General features: G+C 32.1%; 1 protein-coding gene across 3 annotated transcripts in view; it reads left to right on the top strand.

The window, feature by feature from the left end:
• LOC117214933 (acetylcholine receptor subunit alpha-like 1) overlaps positions 1-17,372 on the top strand; it is a 278,214-nt gene that overhangs the window by 256,087 nt on the left and 4,755 nt on the right. For all 3 annotated transcript variants that reach the window (XM_033461300.1, XM_033461299.1, XM_033461301.1), the window contains 2 exons: positions 16,829-16,975; positions 17,094-17,126. In XM_033461300.1, the coding sequence (XP_033317191.1) occupies positions 16,829-16,975; positions 17,094-17,126 (180 nt within the window). The remainder of the gene's footprint in view (positions 1-16,828; positions 16,976-17,093; positions 17,127-17,372) is intronic.

The following is a 17,372-nucleotide window of genomic DNA, read 5'->3' as shown; positions in this document are numbered from 1 at the left end:
GCTATTTCGTTATTATTCCATACTTTTATTATATTAAAGCTATCCATTCGCCTTATTACAATTGTTTTACCGAAATCTATCGCTACGTAGGTCTTCGAAAAGCTCCATTTGCAAATTGGATTCTTAGGGGATACGACTTTTCCAATTGCTTCTCAATTGTTTTACCTTCTGCAGACTACTAACCCTGCAGCTGCCTATTCGAAACGAATCCACTTTGAGTTTCGTTACACTCTTCGAAAAATAATATTACAGAATAAGAAAAACGTGCATCGAAATATATTAATTTTGGACGAGAAAGTTTCAAAAATTTTGATTCAAAAACTTTGACAAATTTTGGTTCTATTATTCTACTATTAATTTTTCTCTGGAAGATGGAAAATATTACAGACAGAAGAATTGAAAGAAAGAAATTTTTAATGGTGCCTTGTTTAAGTATACATTAGGAATTGCAACATTTTTGTTGATTCTTCTTGTAAAACATTTCTCGATTTTTTATGTAAATTTGTACACTATACAGATCGCACACTGCACAATGACTGAAACTTAACAAATTCAATCTTTGAAGATTTAATTTTTATCTTATAGTTGGATGCAATTTTTGAAATTTAATTATTTCCTAATTTTCCCATTTTTCCTAAGTGAGTATTAAATTACAACGTTAGTTATACGTCCAACAATACATGTATGTACATGTATACGCTTCTCTGTCATGTACTATAAATTTATTTACACGCACACGTTCTGCGATAGGATTTGTTGTTCATTACTGTAATAGCGTATCGAACAATTGCGTGTATTATTGTTGGAATATTTCATTGGAAATGAGGAAATGAGGAAAATTAAGCGATTAATTACATATGCAGCTTGCGTTTGATGAATCGAAAGAATAGTTCTTGTCACGCTATAAAGCAAAGGATCAACGAATTGGTCGTTGCTTTATAATTTAGCAACTAAAAAATTTGAAGATTAAAAGATTCTGAAACAATAGGCATTTTTATAAAGTTTAATAATCCTGAACATTAGTTTTACGTATCTGCACACTAGCATTTAAAAATCAACTTTACCAGCTATTCTATTTTAAAAATCATAAATAATGTAGATCATTTTATTCGTAACTTTGTAATTAAACTACATTGATTCTTCATATGAAAGAAACGTAACAAACGTTCCACACAAAATAGTCTTCTATTATGTATTATACTATATTATACTATATACATAATAGTCTTCTATCTGCAACATTTTATCTACCCATAAATTAATTCATTAATGGTCAACGTATTTTCAATCAGTTTACATAATTAGTAAATTGTGTTTCTTAATATTATGATCATGGAAAGAAATTCCGACTATTTGTCATTATTTCCTCTTTCAATTTAAAGAATTTAAGATATTTATAACACCGTGATTTTCTTTTTCAAATTGCGGGCAATTTTTTTTATCTTCTAATGTCTGTAATTTGTATAGCTTCTATAAAGTCTATAGTATTTCAATAATTAGTCAAAGAATTGAGAAGCATAATTTATACGCGATATTTGTTACATTCTATACTTAAAATCCCTGTATTAATTTTTATATGTGTAAAGCATTGTTTAAAAAAGGAATCTTCATAGCATACGAGATGCTTTCCTTTAAATGTAATTTACTACACTATTTGCTAAAATCACCATTTTACAGGCTCTTTTAGTCTCAAAAATATTGGAACGTTAAAAATAATCACTAAATAACTTTTTACTTATTTTCCTCATTTTTTGGGGGTTGTTCTTTATACAAAAATTAATAAACAACCACTAAAATAGTTGTCCAGAATATGTCAGTATATCAACAGACGCGGTAAGTGTTTATTAGAAGTTAGAATTATATCTTTTACATTGACTATAGAAATATACAAAAGTGTACCATTTTGCCAACCAGCTATTGATTCGTTATTTACTAATTACCTGTACCAACTGAAGTAACTTCTACGTAAGTGCGATTTAAATATTTATACATGCATAGGATACACGCAATTGCGGTCATTAATACGTTGCCAGGTACTGCGACGTAAAATAATGAAAAATAAAAGAAGAGTTTATCCAGATGAAGCAAACCAATTTCAAAGATACTCCGAGGTACGAGCATTTCAGCGTACTTGCGTTGACAAAATACGGAAAGAACGGTACTCACTTAATGGCAAGAATACCGCTGTAATCATTGCAATTATCCTACTTTCGAGGATAATTAATTCGCACTTAACACGTCATTTGCAACCCTGCATCTCGTATCGATCGCGTTAATTAAACTGTATTTTAAATGAGAGGCAGGCTTTGTAGCAAGTATCGGGGAACAATCCGGATAAAAGCGACGAGAGAAGTGTAATCGGTCTTCGCTCTCCATTTCCTTATCAAAGATGGAACGAGGAAAGCGAAAAAGGGGAACACAAAGGTTTAGAGTATTTATCCATGCAGCGTTAAAACTTTGTCGGCTGGAGTATCTCGCGGATTTCTTCCGTGTTAATTCACATAGGCATATCTGGTGAAAAGTTGTTTTCAAGGAAAACGCTTTTCCTTTTAGTCCCAACACCGCACCAAACATCATAGGAGGGACATTTTGCGACGATGCGGCGATGTTTGTAACCCGTGAAAATCCTAACATCGCATCCCCTAGCTTCTCAACGTCGGCGAAATTTATTCCAAAGCTGGACTATCAAGTGGAAAATTGAAAGCAACGACGCTAAGCCAACTCGTTTAAGCATCTGTTTAATAAATAAATAAAAGTAATGTATCAGCATAATGGATCAGCAGACAACAAACTCAATTGGAAGGGACGTGTAACGGTAAAAACAAAGCAAATAGATTTAAGGTAAAAATAAGGTAAAAAGAATAAGGTAAGGATAAAAATATGTACTGGTTACTTGGCAGAAAGACAGAAGGATCATAGGAGAATAAAATACTATACTAAATAAAAAACAATACTAAGATCGATATGGACTTATGGCATGGAATTATGGGATTGTGCCTGCAAATCCAATACATCGTACAAAGAACAAAGTCTAAATTATTTCGCGCAATAGCAGATATACCATGGTATGTATCAAACAAAACGCTTCACGATGATCTTTACATGTTATTCGTTAGAGAGACAATACCAGAAAGAAGCCACAGCCACCACATCAAAATAAATCTTCACACGAATTTTCTCGTTCAACTACTCCTGAAGGAACAGCGTCCTATAAAACTGAGAAGACAAATGAAGTATAGCGAGTCTTCTCGATGGAGGAGCCCTCGTCATGACATATGAGGGAGCTGAAGCTCTAAGCAACCAAATCATCCCGTAGAATCCTCACTTTGACTCTGAAAAGACAGCAGCCAGCTGACTTCGAATGAGACATAGCATAGTCTCCTTGATGGAGGAGGTCTCATCGTGACATACAATAAGAAACCTAAAGCCTTAAACCAGTAAATCAGCCTACAGAATGCTCACCTTTTTGAGTTTAATTGCTGATGCAAAAGGAAGAAAAAGGAAAATTATTTAACAACCACGCATTGATTTCATATACCTTCGAAGCATAAACTGATGTATGACGTTACTATGTAACATATAACAACGTTACTATATATTTTATACATGTATAGTAACATATATAACGTTGCTATATATTTTATATATGTATATATATATACTTACAGTAACGTTGTTACATGTTACATAGCAACGTCATACAACAGTATATATACTACTATACATATATAAAATATATAGTAACGTTATATATATACATACTGTTATGTAATTGTGATACTCTAAAATGTAAACTGTTATGTCTTCAGTTTTAATGTAATTGAGTAATGTAATATATATATACTACTACACATATGTAAAATATATAGTAACGTTATATATATACATACTGTTATGTAATTGTGATACACTGAAATGTAAACTGTTATGTCTTCAGTTTTAATGTAATTGAGTAATGTAATATATATATACTACTACACATATGTAAAATATATAGTAACGTTATATATATACATACTGTTATGTAATTGTGATACACTGAAATGTAAACTGTTATGTCTTCAGTTTTAATGTAATTGAGTAATGTAATATATATATACTACTACACATATGTAAAATATATAGTAACGTTATATATATACATACTGTTATGTAATTGTGATACACTGAAATGTAAACTGTTATGTCTTCAGTTTTAATGTAATTGAGTAATGTAATATATATATACTACTACACATATGTAAAATATATAGTAACGTTATATATATACATACTGTTATGTAATTGTGATACACTGAAATGTAAACTGTTATGTCTTCAGTTTTAATGTAATTGAGTAATGTAATATATATATACTACTACACATATGTAAAATATATAGTAACGTTATATATATACATACTGTTATGTAATTGTGATACACTAAAATGTAAACTGTTATGTCTTCAGTTTTAATGTAATTAAGTAATGTAATATATATATACTACTACACATATGTAAAATATATAGTAACGTTATATATTTACATACTGTTATGTAATTGTGATATATTAAAATGTAAACTGTTATATCTTCAGTTTTAATGTAATTAAGTAATGTAATATATATATACTACTATACATATGTAAAATATATAGTAACGTTATATATTTACATACTGTTATGTAATTGTGATATATTAAAATGTAAACTGTTAGTCTTCAGTTTTAGCGTAGAGACGAATTTTCTCATTTAACGTACATATAAATGAAATATTTTTATGCTACCTGACAGTTTTCACTTAAGGCGGCAGATTTGTAGGGCCGCGTTATCGCTCGGACAACGCCATAAGTTTTTCTTTCGGTTGCTCCGCGGAATGCGTTCTAGGAACGTGAGCTGGTTTTTCGAACGCGATTAGAATTCATGCGACTGCAATAGCGTGCCGCTTTGAAAATGAACGGCCTTAGAATTCAAGTGGAACGGCTTTCGGCGAGAGACCCGAGATAAAGCCGAGAAAAAAAATGGAACGAACGTTAAACGCTTGGCGAATAAAAGAGGACGTTTACGTTTGTTATATTTCTATTGTACGTTTGAACACTCGGTTTCGTAATGCGATAATCAACTCGGCGCGGCGTAAAGGACGATCGTAACGGTTTTACTTGTTTACATTGTTCATTGGTCATTTTAATGTTACTGTGGTTACAATCGTCTCACATAGATTTTATGGAAACACCCAGCAGATCTCACAAAGGATATATCCTAACAAACACGAAGATGGTACCCCATTGGGTTGCCACCCACATGATAATCAAACAGCTAAAAAATTCTATCAAGTGTCCAAATTGGACAAATTGTAAATGTGATATTAAAAAAAAAAAAAAACATAGATTTTGCATTATGCTGCTTGCTTTATTAACGTTATTAATACTCATATATGAAGAAATATCTTGTAAGTACAGGCATATTTAATATTTGCCTGTAACTTTGTAACAAAGCGTTTATAAACAAACTTTATATAAAATTTTTTTTCTATCTTTATTGGTAGATCATACTTCTATAATCTTGTCAGGAAAGTAGGAAACACTCTGTACAAGAAAATACGAAAATAACTTGACGTTCCACTTTTTTTCCCTTCACTTCAGATATATGTGTCTGGAGTATAAACATCTTTCTTGTTGTTTAATTATTTATTATTATTAGGTTAGCTTAATTATCCACAACATATTAATTTATTTCAAGTAATTGCATGAAACGAAAAGACCTTTTGTGTATTAAACGTATATATACAATCTGTTTGGTTATGCGCGATCGGATGGATAATTGAGAAGAGAAAAATAACTCATATTACATACATAATACAGTGTGTCCAGTGACTAAATGTCCAAATTTTGCTACTGTGTTCTACAAGTAAAAAACGAACTAAAATTTCATATAGTAGAAAATGTATAAATACTTCGTTAAAAGATTCTAACAAAAATATGAAACGCGACGAATATGTACGCCAATACTCTATCTCTAACAATTATTTCAATACGAGATAGCGCAAAATACGTACGGGACAAGGCAAAATACGCAACGTTCGTGACACGTATCGGTTAAAGTACGTCGCGTATGTATACCGTTTTTGTGCATGATTCCACTATACAGTTGTATCGCTTCAGTTTCGTTCTGGTTTGGAAATTTACGAGAATCAAAATTGCATGTAAAGGCGTGAGACAAAATCGCCATGAAATTCATCAATCTACGATAAATTCAATGCCACATCGGTATCAAGTTTGCATTGATAAAATCGCACGGTAGTTTGAACTACGTACAAACATACAGAGGCTGACGAAACGAACGCTTACATATGCAAACTTGAATGGCCGAAATAATATACATTAAAGTACTTTGCTTAGACAAGTAGATGTCAATAGGAAGATGAAAAAGTTTTAAGATTATGTCAGTAAAATTTGAAAAGGATTCGATAACGTAGGTAGGACTTATGATACATTTATTAGAAACACGCATTGCAAGTGACTCACAGAAGTATTTCAACACTATATACGTATATTTGCATAACTTTGCATTTCATATTTTTGTTATAATTTTTTAATAAATTTTTAGTCTTGCGATATTCCAGTCTTATTTCTATCTGTAGAACACACTGGAAAAGTTCGAACGTTGAATCTCTGAACACCTTGTAAATGCTTATAATATATTATATAATTATTATGTTATATAATTATAATATATTATATATTATATATGTTATATATAACATATAATTAATAATTAGTTGCAATAAATGCTACGTCTATTCCAAATCTATATATATATGTCGGAGACGAAGGGACATCGAGGCCTTTTTTTTTGGATCCCCAATACTCTAGTCTAGACTATTATAGCTGTACATAAATAATAAAAATTAGAGGTAGTTGTTATGATTCAATCCGATTATGTTTGCCCGACATTTGTGACAGTGGGCTTGGGCTCGAGATGACACAACTGGTCGCTGAACCCCGGGCAGGAGCAATGTTGCCGCTACGCGTATCTGCCTAGCAATATGGCGGCTGGAATTTTGTTGGTATCCCTGGCCAATATACAACGAACAAACACGATCGTTAGGAGAGGAAAATTTCCACTAGTCTTTTATTCTTGCGATCACCTTGGAGAGCTTTCACATCGTCTTTACGTGCAGCTTATACCGAGCATCACAGCAAACGTTACTTTGTGCTTTAAAAGAATTACCCCGTTGACGGTTGGCAACAACGATGGCTAGAACGAATGGCCGAATGAAGATTCGTTACACGCCCCTAAACCTAACGCTAACCCGACATATATATATCCAACAAATGCTACATCTATTGTAAATATATATATATTTATATATTTGCAATAGACATAGCATTTGTTGGAACTAATTATTACAAGCGATAATAATATATGAACCGCTATTAGTTTCAAACAAATGCTTCTAAATACCTAGAGGTTATTACTTTTCTAAAAAGAAACCGTGCGTGAAGCGGAATCATATATCATACCACCGACGTATACGTTCGAAACTTAATGGTCCGTTGTTTGAATAATACGTTGAAACGTTTCGCGATTGCACAACTCAGCCCACGTTCTACGATTTCTTGAAACAGAGAAAAGCTTTTTACATGTTGAGTACTCTTAAATTTGAAACACTCCTGTACAGACCGAATTGCTCTTACAGAAAGGTAATACGGAAATCCAATGTCCTTTCCACAAATAAGTCGTTCAAAGTGCTCGATAATATGACAACAATATACTTTTAGTATAAAAAGTACGACAACTAAATGTTGAAGTAACATTTTCAAATTAATCGTATCATATGACACACATAGTATCGGATTCTTAAAATAGCATCTCACGTAATAAGAAATTCGCATACTTCTATAAAATCATTATACAAATTATCGATTAAGATGTAGTACCGATTCTACAAAAATATTTATTGTTTTTTCACAAAGCTTTATGTATAATTCAATAATGCATTGTTTCTGAACAGCTTTTTTATATACATTTAAAAACTTTATAGTTTCTTTTTTGCGATGTTAACAAGGAAAAATAATATGTTACGTAAATTAGTAAGAAGGGCATTTTTGTATATATAAGTATGTCAAAATAAGTAAGATCACTGTGGTAAATCGCTGCTAGCGATTGTGCACCTCTGCTTTCTGCGTTCGTGGTACAATGTATGTACTCGAGTAAAAGCTTATTTGTTATTCTCATATAACCTCGTTTTATTCGCAGTTTTTATCCGAATCAAACTGTATTCGAATAATGCGCAAGTCTGCTTTATTCGGAGACATGTTCGAATAAAAAATCGTTCGTTATTGGCCAACAACTTCGTTCTATCCGCAGTTTTTATTCCAATCGCAATTTATTCGGACCGTTATACGAATAATGCCAGCCCGCGAATATGTAGATTCCATTTAAATGACACATTCATTCGATATAACAACTAATCGGCGTACGAAAACGAAAAACAACGAAACCTGTTGAAACCAATGAAAATGTAAAAAACGAAGTATCAAAGTGACAGAAGTTATGCAACGTACACATACATAAAAGAATTTCAAATCGGAAAAGATAAATTTCAGATTCAAGGAACATGGAAAGTCGATGTACAGCGGTGCAATTGAGGCATGGAAATGTTTTCTGAATTTATAGTAAAGGAATCGAACGCGACGCATAAATGGCAGAGAATCGAAGCCCGGTTATGCATAAATCGTTGAAGTGGGCGTAACCCGTGATAAAGCGATCGCCGGACGAACCCCGGCGAAACTGGAACTTCAAAAGACTCTCGGCTCAGCGTTTTCGATCTTCCGTGCTTTTTGCTCCCCTTCCCTCGGGGAATTTCCTACGTCACGGGGAAGAACCGCTGTCCTACAAATTTCCAAGTCGCTTCATCATCGTTGCCCATCAGTCACCAAGAAAGAACGCTTCATGGCGGAAGCGCAGCCGCTGCAAAGCTTTGCAAAAACCATAAGAGGAGTAATGAGTACGAAGAGAGGGAGAGAAAGAGAGATACGAGATAAGTAGGTGGTAGAGATTACGATGAAAGAAGAAGAGGAGGGCGAACCTTGTAAGAAGCAGATAATTATAGCAATGGACAATTAAACGTTACTGCAGCGCGATGAATAGCACGATTTCTAATATAATTGATGAGCGATTAACCATCGTGTGACTCTATTCAATTAACGGTTGATGATTCGAATCCTGGTTAATTACAATTATATCGAGAAACGATTTAACAGAATTGTAATTAATCATGTTAGAAAAGAAGTCGTACACTAAACTATTTTTAGTAGATAGGAATTTCTAGAAGAAATTGAGCTTCTAACGCGCATTGTGTTTTAGATGCAATCGAAGAGTTTTCGTAAGAAACACTGCGAGTGCCAAGAAATAAATTTTTCAGGAGGAAAAGAAAGTTGACGTAGTTCGAATTCACGAAAAAGAAAAGTGTATGTATGGAAAGTTAGTAGTAATAGTGCGTCAACTCTTAATTGTAAAGAAAACCCAATATTCCATTTATTTAGGTGCTCTACACAAAAGCCAAGAAAAAATTAACTAATGTTTATTGTATTTATTGCACTTATATTTCCTTTGTATAGAGATGACGTTGTGATACCATTTTCCAGCATTGTTAATGACTATTTAGAATGGGAAATTGTACCTAAGTTCTATCTTACAGTATTCTCATTATATGTAGCATATTTTTCAATAAAAAAGTAAAACTTTTTAATTTTGATACCTACAATATTTTCTACAAACACTTTTCAATTTACTATTGTTTTTGTGTAAGGTTTCACATATGTGTATATAATTTGACCTAAGTCAAATCTAATATCTGAAATAAAATTAAGCAATATAACATCAAAGAATATCGTCATTTTATATGAATATTTGTTTATAACTGTCAATATATTAAAATTTATTTTAAATAGTATTAGAGTTGTATTCGACTCATGTTTGATCATAATTTCATCAAATATTTTTTCATGCACTAAAGTTTTTAGTGCAGGTATGAGCAAGCAATAATAGTAACAATATTCAGAATAAAAATAATATTGTAGCATTGTACATTAATATATTGATCAGAGACTAATATGTATATACCTACATAGAATAAGTACAGTGAAGGGTATAAATGAATTAGAAAAGACTCAAATTAGTAATAATTCAATGGGTAATTAATATTTAAATTATACTGAAAGTCAACAATTTATTGGAAAAAAGAACAACATAGATGAGATATTAAATATCATCTAAATTGATATGATTATGAGATCATAGAGGAAATTGGAAAATGAAACTTATTATAAAAACAATTAGTGTTTCAAAAATTAAACATTTAATCTTAGAAAAATCTAATTTTAAAAACAAATAAGATATTGAAAATTTAGAATGTAGGGCAATCACGAATATTTTAAATCATAATTAATTTTTATTCATATTGTTCAAATTTTAAATCATATTTCATAATTGAATGTATATAAGTTTGATATTTAAAAATTCTTTTATACTCATTGAACGGGAAAAGAGAATTTAAGTAGTCGTCAAATATGAAGACAAATTTTATTGCCAAACAAGATACTCTTAACACGAGGGTGAAAGTAAATGAACTACGAGTAAGCTGGTTTACGTTCAACGAACATTAAACTTAAATTACGTATGTACGTATAATGACCCTATTTAAAAATGAAGTTTAAGCTTATAAAATTAATGGGATATTCTAAAGCCAATTATTCATTTAATTAATAATGAAGGCTACAGTGCATCAAACTAATAAGACTCCAAGGTCCTAATAAATATTTTGTTGATAATTTATATGATGTACATAATTTATGAAACATAACAATTAATGTAGAAATGAGAACAAAATATATTTCGTGTTTTCACGTCAATACAAATATAATGCTGAGGATTAATTTCAAGGAGATTTCAAGAAGTTTCATTTCAACATTGTAACATTATATTACTGTATTTAGTTATTCTACAAAATTGTTTTTCCACAAATTGTGATTAAGTAGATACAATTTATATAACGTTATCTATGTAAGTATTATCTTATTATTATTAAGTATCTATATAAGTTATAAAGAAGTATTAATTCAAATCTTGGAAATAAAATAATAAATAATAATGCAAATGTTTGCTTGAGAATATAAGTTCAGCAGAACATAAGTTCCACAATTGTACAATTGGAGTAAAATTAGAATAATTTGTATGTGTATTTGAAACAGAAGTATGGATGTACATGATAGCTAAATAAAATGTGAGAATGAGTGAGAGTGAGAAGTACATAAGCCAAAGAAAGACTCGAAGCGATATTCTTGTATTCACGTTGCTTTATCTTTCATACGTTAAACTTGATAAATTAAAGTTAAAGTACCTACCAAACCAGTGATCTTTCAGCACAAATAGGTTAATGCTTTTTCATAGGGAATACTTAGCTGAATCGATTAATGTCATAAAAAGTATGACATTACGGTGGTTATTAAAAAAACTCAGTCACCTTAATATCTCAAAAAAGAAGGTATCAAAAAATGAAGATTTACTCGTGCGACCATGCTCCTTAAATACAATAAATTTCACTTGAAACATTTTTTGATAAAGTCAGTAGATAAGGAATTATTCCAGGCGGTAGCTTTTACTGACTTCAACCTGTGTGTTCCAATTATTTTATTATTAGGTTCCAAACCTAACCCCAATTATTTGAAACAATTATTTTGAATCAAATAATGATACATACAAGATTTAGAAATTACAATTAGTTTGAATTACCTAAACAGTGAAAGGCATAGGGTGAAATCGCCATTATTTTGAATTATTCAAGTAATGACAAAAATTAGGAACAACTAGAAAGAAAGACGAACTGATAAAGTGGATTTACGTGTACGTCGTATACGTCAATGATAAATATATTCTGGTGATAGTATATTAACCCTTTCAATACATTGGAAGAATGGAAAGATGCGGTAGGTGTGACACATTAATCAGCAGCAGCATCGACCGGCACTTGCTTCCAGCCAAGGCGGAGGCCAACCAAGAAACCGACCCCTTTTCTCCGTTGAATTTCAAGGGGATGGCCGGCTCCTTCGTGCCTTAAACCACACCATTATTGCTTTTTCCAAGAAACGCAGAGGCATTGTGCGCCATTAAAGCTAAGATGGACCGCACTGTGCTCCTATCGAATACTTCTCTTAAGCGTTGAAATAACTGATCTATTCTTCTCAATTATTATCATCTCGTGGAGATTATGATTGTGACATGACGCGGAGTTTAGATATTTCTAGACAAAAGGAAACGACGAATGAATTTTTAAGTACATGCAATTATTATATTTAAGTACATGTAATTATATATAATATAATTAATTATATAGATGTGAATGATATACAGTAGTTATGCGTATTTTTATTACACATATTATAAATATTATAATTATAAATTATTATATTATACATGTACAATTATACATATACATACATTGCATGACTAGAAGATTATTGGATATGTGTGTGAGTTTCAGAAGACATTGTAAGATCAAGTCCATCTGCGGACTGTGAAGCCGAAATTAAGCGATAAAAGATTGAGAAACTAAGAGATCACGGAAAACAATTTTTTCAATGGGAGATTATCGAATTATTAAGATTGAAAGGTTATTTAAAATAACGCGCTTAAGATGTAGATGATGGAATGTGCGAGGGGTAACTTGATTTACAAAGCTATTTCATTTGAAGATGAAAGCACGTTTCTTGGCATAAATAGATTCTTCCATGGAATTTTTAAGAACGACGTTACAACTTTTATTCGAAATAATTTTCCTGTTTCTGTATAATTGGAATGGTACGGAAGTAAAGAATTTCATAGGAAAGACGCAGAAACTGTATAAGAAATCCGCGTCTCTGAAATTATTTCGCAATACTCGGCCATTTGCTTTTTTCATTCGTTTCAGATAAAAAATTCTGTGTTTCCATTTTTCGCAATTATAAAGTATATGACGTATTTTAATACAAAATGTCATTTATGACATAAACGTCAGTCGACACAAAAATGTATTCTAAAAATTCAATTATATACGTGATCGTGAATTTATCGTGTGTAAATTAAATGTCTCAGTATGATTGACGAAAATAATCAAAAACAGAAGTTTCATAATTCGAAACTTGCAGTTAATAGACGGGCGTCTGATAGGATTTCAAACACATTTCTTATACTTTATAAAATAATTACTTACCAACCTATTTTCTTCAACTTCAACTTCAAACCTATTTTCCGCTTATTTTCACATGTAGAATCACCACCTCACTTTTTGTACCACGATTTTGGAAACACTCGTATAAAATACATAAAAATACCAGATATTGAGTATTTTACACAATTATTTTGTAGCATTTTGTTAAGCGGTAAAGTGAAATCACACAAGACAAGAGAGACATTACCGGGATATATTCTTCTTTTCACACTTTTTTCTGTCCGCTGATTTATTTGTCTTTTTCTCGTTTTCGCTACTAACCTCAAAAATTACTATACCAATTTATCACAACTTGTTATAATAAACTAATTACATAACTTGCTTTACACGAAAATTCCAGAGATCACTGATACTAAGATGATTCGTAAATTCTACGTCACAGAGATTGACAGAATACTAAGAAAGAAAGCCTCGTTGTCGTACGACACAACGCGATGCGCCATGGCGCTTCATGATCTCACAGCGATCTGTACGCGAAACACGGATGTCTTAATTCACTTCCGGCCGATTAATACGATTTCCAAAAGGAAGACAAATGGCGAACACAAAAGGGGAGGAAAAAGGCGTAGGCACTCGAAGGTAAACGTGGAAAGGCGAGTTCCGAGCCGATAAATGGCTGCAAGTCGAGTCAAAGGAGGCTGGTCCAATTTAAATCGCAGTTTGTTCCTTAGTGCCGGCTGCTAAGGCCAGCCATCGCTGAATGGATCTCCATTATGAATGGCCTCGTGAGATTTACATTCTGTCGTTGCACCGCACCCACTCCTGCTTATATGTTATGGCAATTTGCCTCATCTCTCTGTAAAGGTTTCCTTTCTTTTTCCTTCCCTTCCTTGGTAATAATCGATGATAGATATTGGTAACGATTAGTCGTGGATATCGACGAGAATATCACATGACAAGTTTTATTGTACACGTCTATCAGTTACTTCACAATTTAACATGTCGGAATAAGCGAAGGGCGTTGGAATCGGACTACGGATTTTTGTGCACTTGTGGGAAATTTGAGGGTGCAAAAGTGTACACAATGTATACAATGTACGGTATAATTAAATTACAAAACAAAATATCTAAAATTATTAATTATAATGTACGATTTTACTACAATTAGTTTATTTCAAATGGATTAAACAGGTGTTGATTAAACAGAAGAACGATGGTTATTTAACGTGAACTAACCACAATAACGTGCTATAATCTAGACAACTCAATAGTTAACTCGCAACTCTCGTCTCACCACGATTCCAACGCTCTCTCTCTCTCTCTCTGTCTCTCTCACGCGGACCACACTCTCTCGACAACGCAATTCGCACTCTCTGACTTCTCAACTAACACTGACTGTTAATTCGTCTTTGTCCCTTAGCAACCCCTTGTCTTTTCTCTTAGCCCCACCACCCACCGCAATCGTTCGTGGCCAGAGTCACGTAGACTATTTTTTTGCGCAACTATTCGATTGAAGGACCGATAATACATTGATGGGCCTGATTAGGCTTTCTCGCGACATTGTTTATGGTTCGCCCGGTTTCTCTTAGGCCTTTCGTCCACGATACTACAATAATACCTGGTAGATGAAACAAATTTCTATTTTGATTCCGCTTCTTCAGTTACGTTCGTGAAGATAAAAAAAAAACATAGAAATGTGAAGCATGGCTGTTACACAGGCATGTTACGAGTTGTTTGAACCGCTCACGGGCCAATGCGATTGACTCGGCTTTTTGAACTTTTTGAAATTTTAATGCCAAAGTACTTGTTGATCGAAGGTTATATTATACATATACAATTTCGTTAATTCTGCTTCTTGTTTCGTGGAATTAACGAATTTGACAAATAAGCGTTTCTGGTTTCATACGTGTGCACATTCCAACGTAGTTAAGGTGTCTTTTTAAATTTATTTTTTAATTTAATTTAATTGATTTAAATTATTTTCATGATCACACAATTATGATAACGCTAAAGTTCTCTTTTGTAAATTTGTCCATAACAAGATAAGATCTATAGCCAGTGTAAATCCGCCTCTTCGCTGCATCAAATCCAGTTAAAAATTGCTTACATATTTACCTGTCTGCTATCCTTACCTCAGACATGTTGGAAGATACAATATCTTAACAAATTTCTGGCTGCAAAAATAGATTTCGATTAACCTGGCTTTCACAATCAATTCACGTTCAACTACCCAACCAGGTCAAGCTGAATATAAAATTGTATTATTTTTAAAAAGAACGAGTGAAAGTATAATATTTAATTTCTTTTTCACTGTTGGAGTTTGTATTACGCACAATATGCATCCAATAAATAAGTGAGTCTTGGATTTTCTACTTTCATGCATGCAATCATCGAATTAATGCCAAGGACAATCAATGAAAATAAAAGAAGAAATAAAAACACATATGTTATTATTATATATAATTAAATATAAAAATTGTACAAACCACTGATTGAGATTTTCAATTATTAGATAATTATTAATTTAATTAGAGATTATCAGATACAAAATTACGAGTATCAATAAGAATAATTTAGGAAATCTGACAATGGCTTGCCAGTAATACAACCGAAAAATATTGCGTGGAAGAGAACAAAAAGATAAGATCTGCAGGATCCATCAAATCGAAATATTAACATAATCTATAGTTTCAAACGATAAAATCACATGCGATAACAGTAATTTCGCCATGAAATAGTTACCATTAGCCCATACGTTAATAAATAAATATATTGTTACGTAAAAATACAATTTATTCCAATGAAAACGGAGTTTTTATAGAGTATTCGAAGATTTTCGTAGAAAATCGTAGAAGCTTATTTGTTTATAATCGTTTATATGTGCTATTTTATTTTTCTTTGAATAAACGCGATAGTTTATTCTATAATTTTGAAAAAAATTTCAGGGGAATGAAGACTATTTAGAATAAAATTGAGTCGCGAATAAAAATTTGTTTGATAAAATAACGCGCTCTCTTTAAAACGCATTCTTTTCGTATAATATACATATTCATGAAACAATTTTTAATTACCTTTTTAATCTATGAAAACGATACTTTCACGTGATACATTTCTTGTGAGTTAAACGCAGCCGAGATTATAGGGGAAAATATACGAGAAAATGGATAAATCGTTTAATTAAAAGGAAGTTTGCTTAATGAAAATACCCGCGATGGAAATAAATGAGGACGTCATCGACGCGATGAACAATACTGAACCGAAGGAAATTATTGACTTTATGCTTAACGAACGTGTCGCAAATCTTTCCAAAGAGTCTATCATCGTTATAGGACGTACATGTACGTCATTAACAACTTGAAGATGCGTAAACACACGCGAAGCAGTGTCCACCGTGTCATCGTTCAAAAGCTGCAATTATTCGTTTCTCGGCATCTATTAAAATTTTCGTGAGAATAAAAGCTTCATCAGAGCACTTGAAATGAAAATAGGAACGATGAAACAGACAATACTTGCTTTAAAGATTTTAATTAATTCGTAACTTGTGTTTAAATGTAACGACGTGATACAAACCTAATTTTATTAATTTATAGTTGACAAAATTGTTGTACAAAATTCATCGTTTCTTTGTTTATTTTACAGCATATGCGTGACAGTGGTTGTGCTTAATGTTCACTTTCGATCGCCGCAAACTCACAAAATGGCGCCATGGGTGAAGAGAGTTTTTATCCACATCCTTCCTCGCCTGCTGGTTATGCGGAGGCCCCAATATAAATTCGAAACAAATAGGTAAACGTTTATTATTGTGCATTTCTATTTAAACCAAAAGAGTTACATTGTTAGAAATCGAATTGAACCAACTGCTCTCCCACTCGAAGACGTTTTGACATATTAAAGATGCCCTTAGCTTATCAAAGGAGAAGAGAAGAGGCAAAAGAAAGTTAGTAAAAATGATTTTAATTTAGAAATATTCGATAAAATCAATAGAATTTTCGATAAAGTCATAAATTATAAATAAATCATTTTCAAAAGCGTTCATTTATTTTCAAAGAGATCTAATAATTTGCTAGTCTATTCTAGTTAACACAAGAAAACAGATATTTATATTGAAACGATAATGCTCTTTTTTCATATAAATTTTTCTTGATAGAAATACGTTGCTTCCTCCGTTACAATACATTTTTTT

This window comes from Bombus bifarius, unplaced genomic scaffold, assembly GCF_011952205.1.
Source record: "Bombus bifarius isolate JDL3187 unplaced genomic scaffold, Bbif_JDL3187 scf7180000009275, whole genome shotgun sequence".
Taxonomy (NCBI): domain Eukaryota; kingdom Metazoa; phylum Arthropoda; class Insecta; order Hymenoptera; family Apidae; genus Bombus; species Bombus bifarius.
This window is presented reverse-complemented; position numbering and strand designations above follow the sequence as displayed.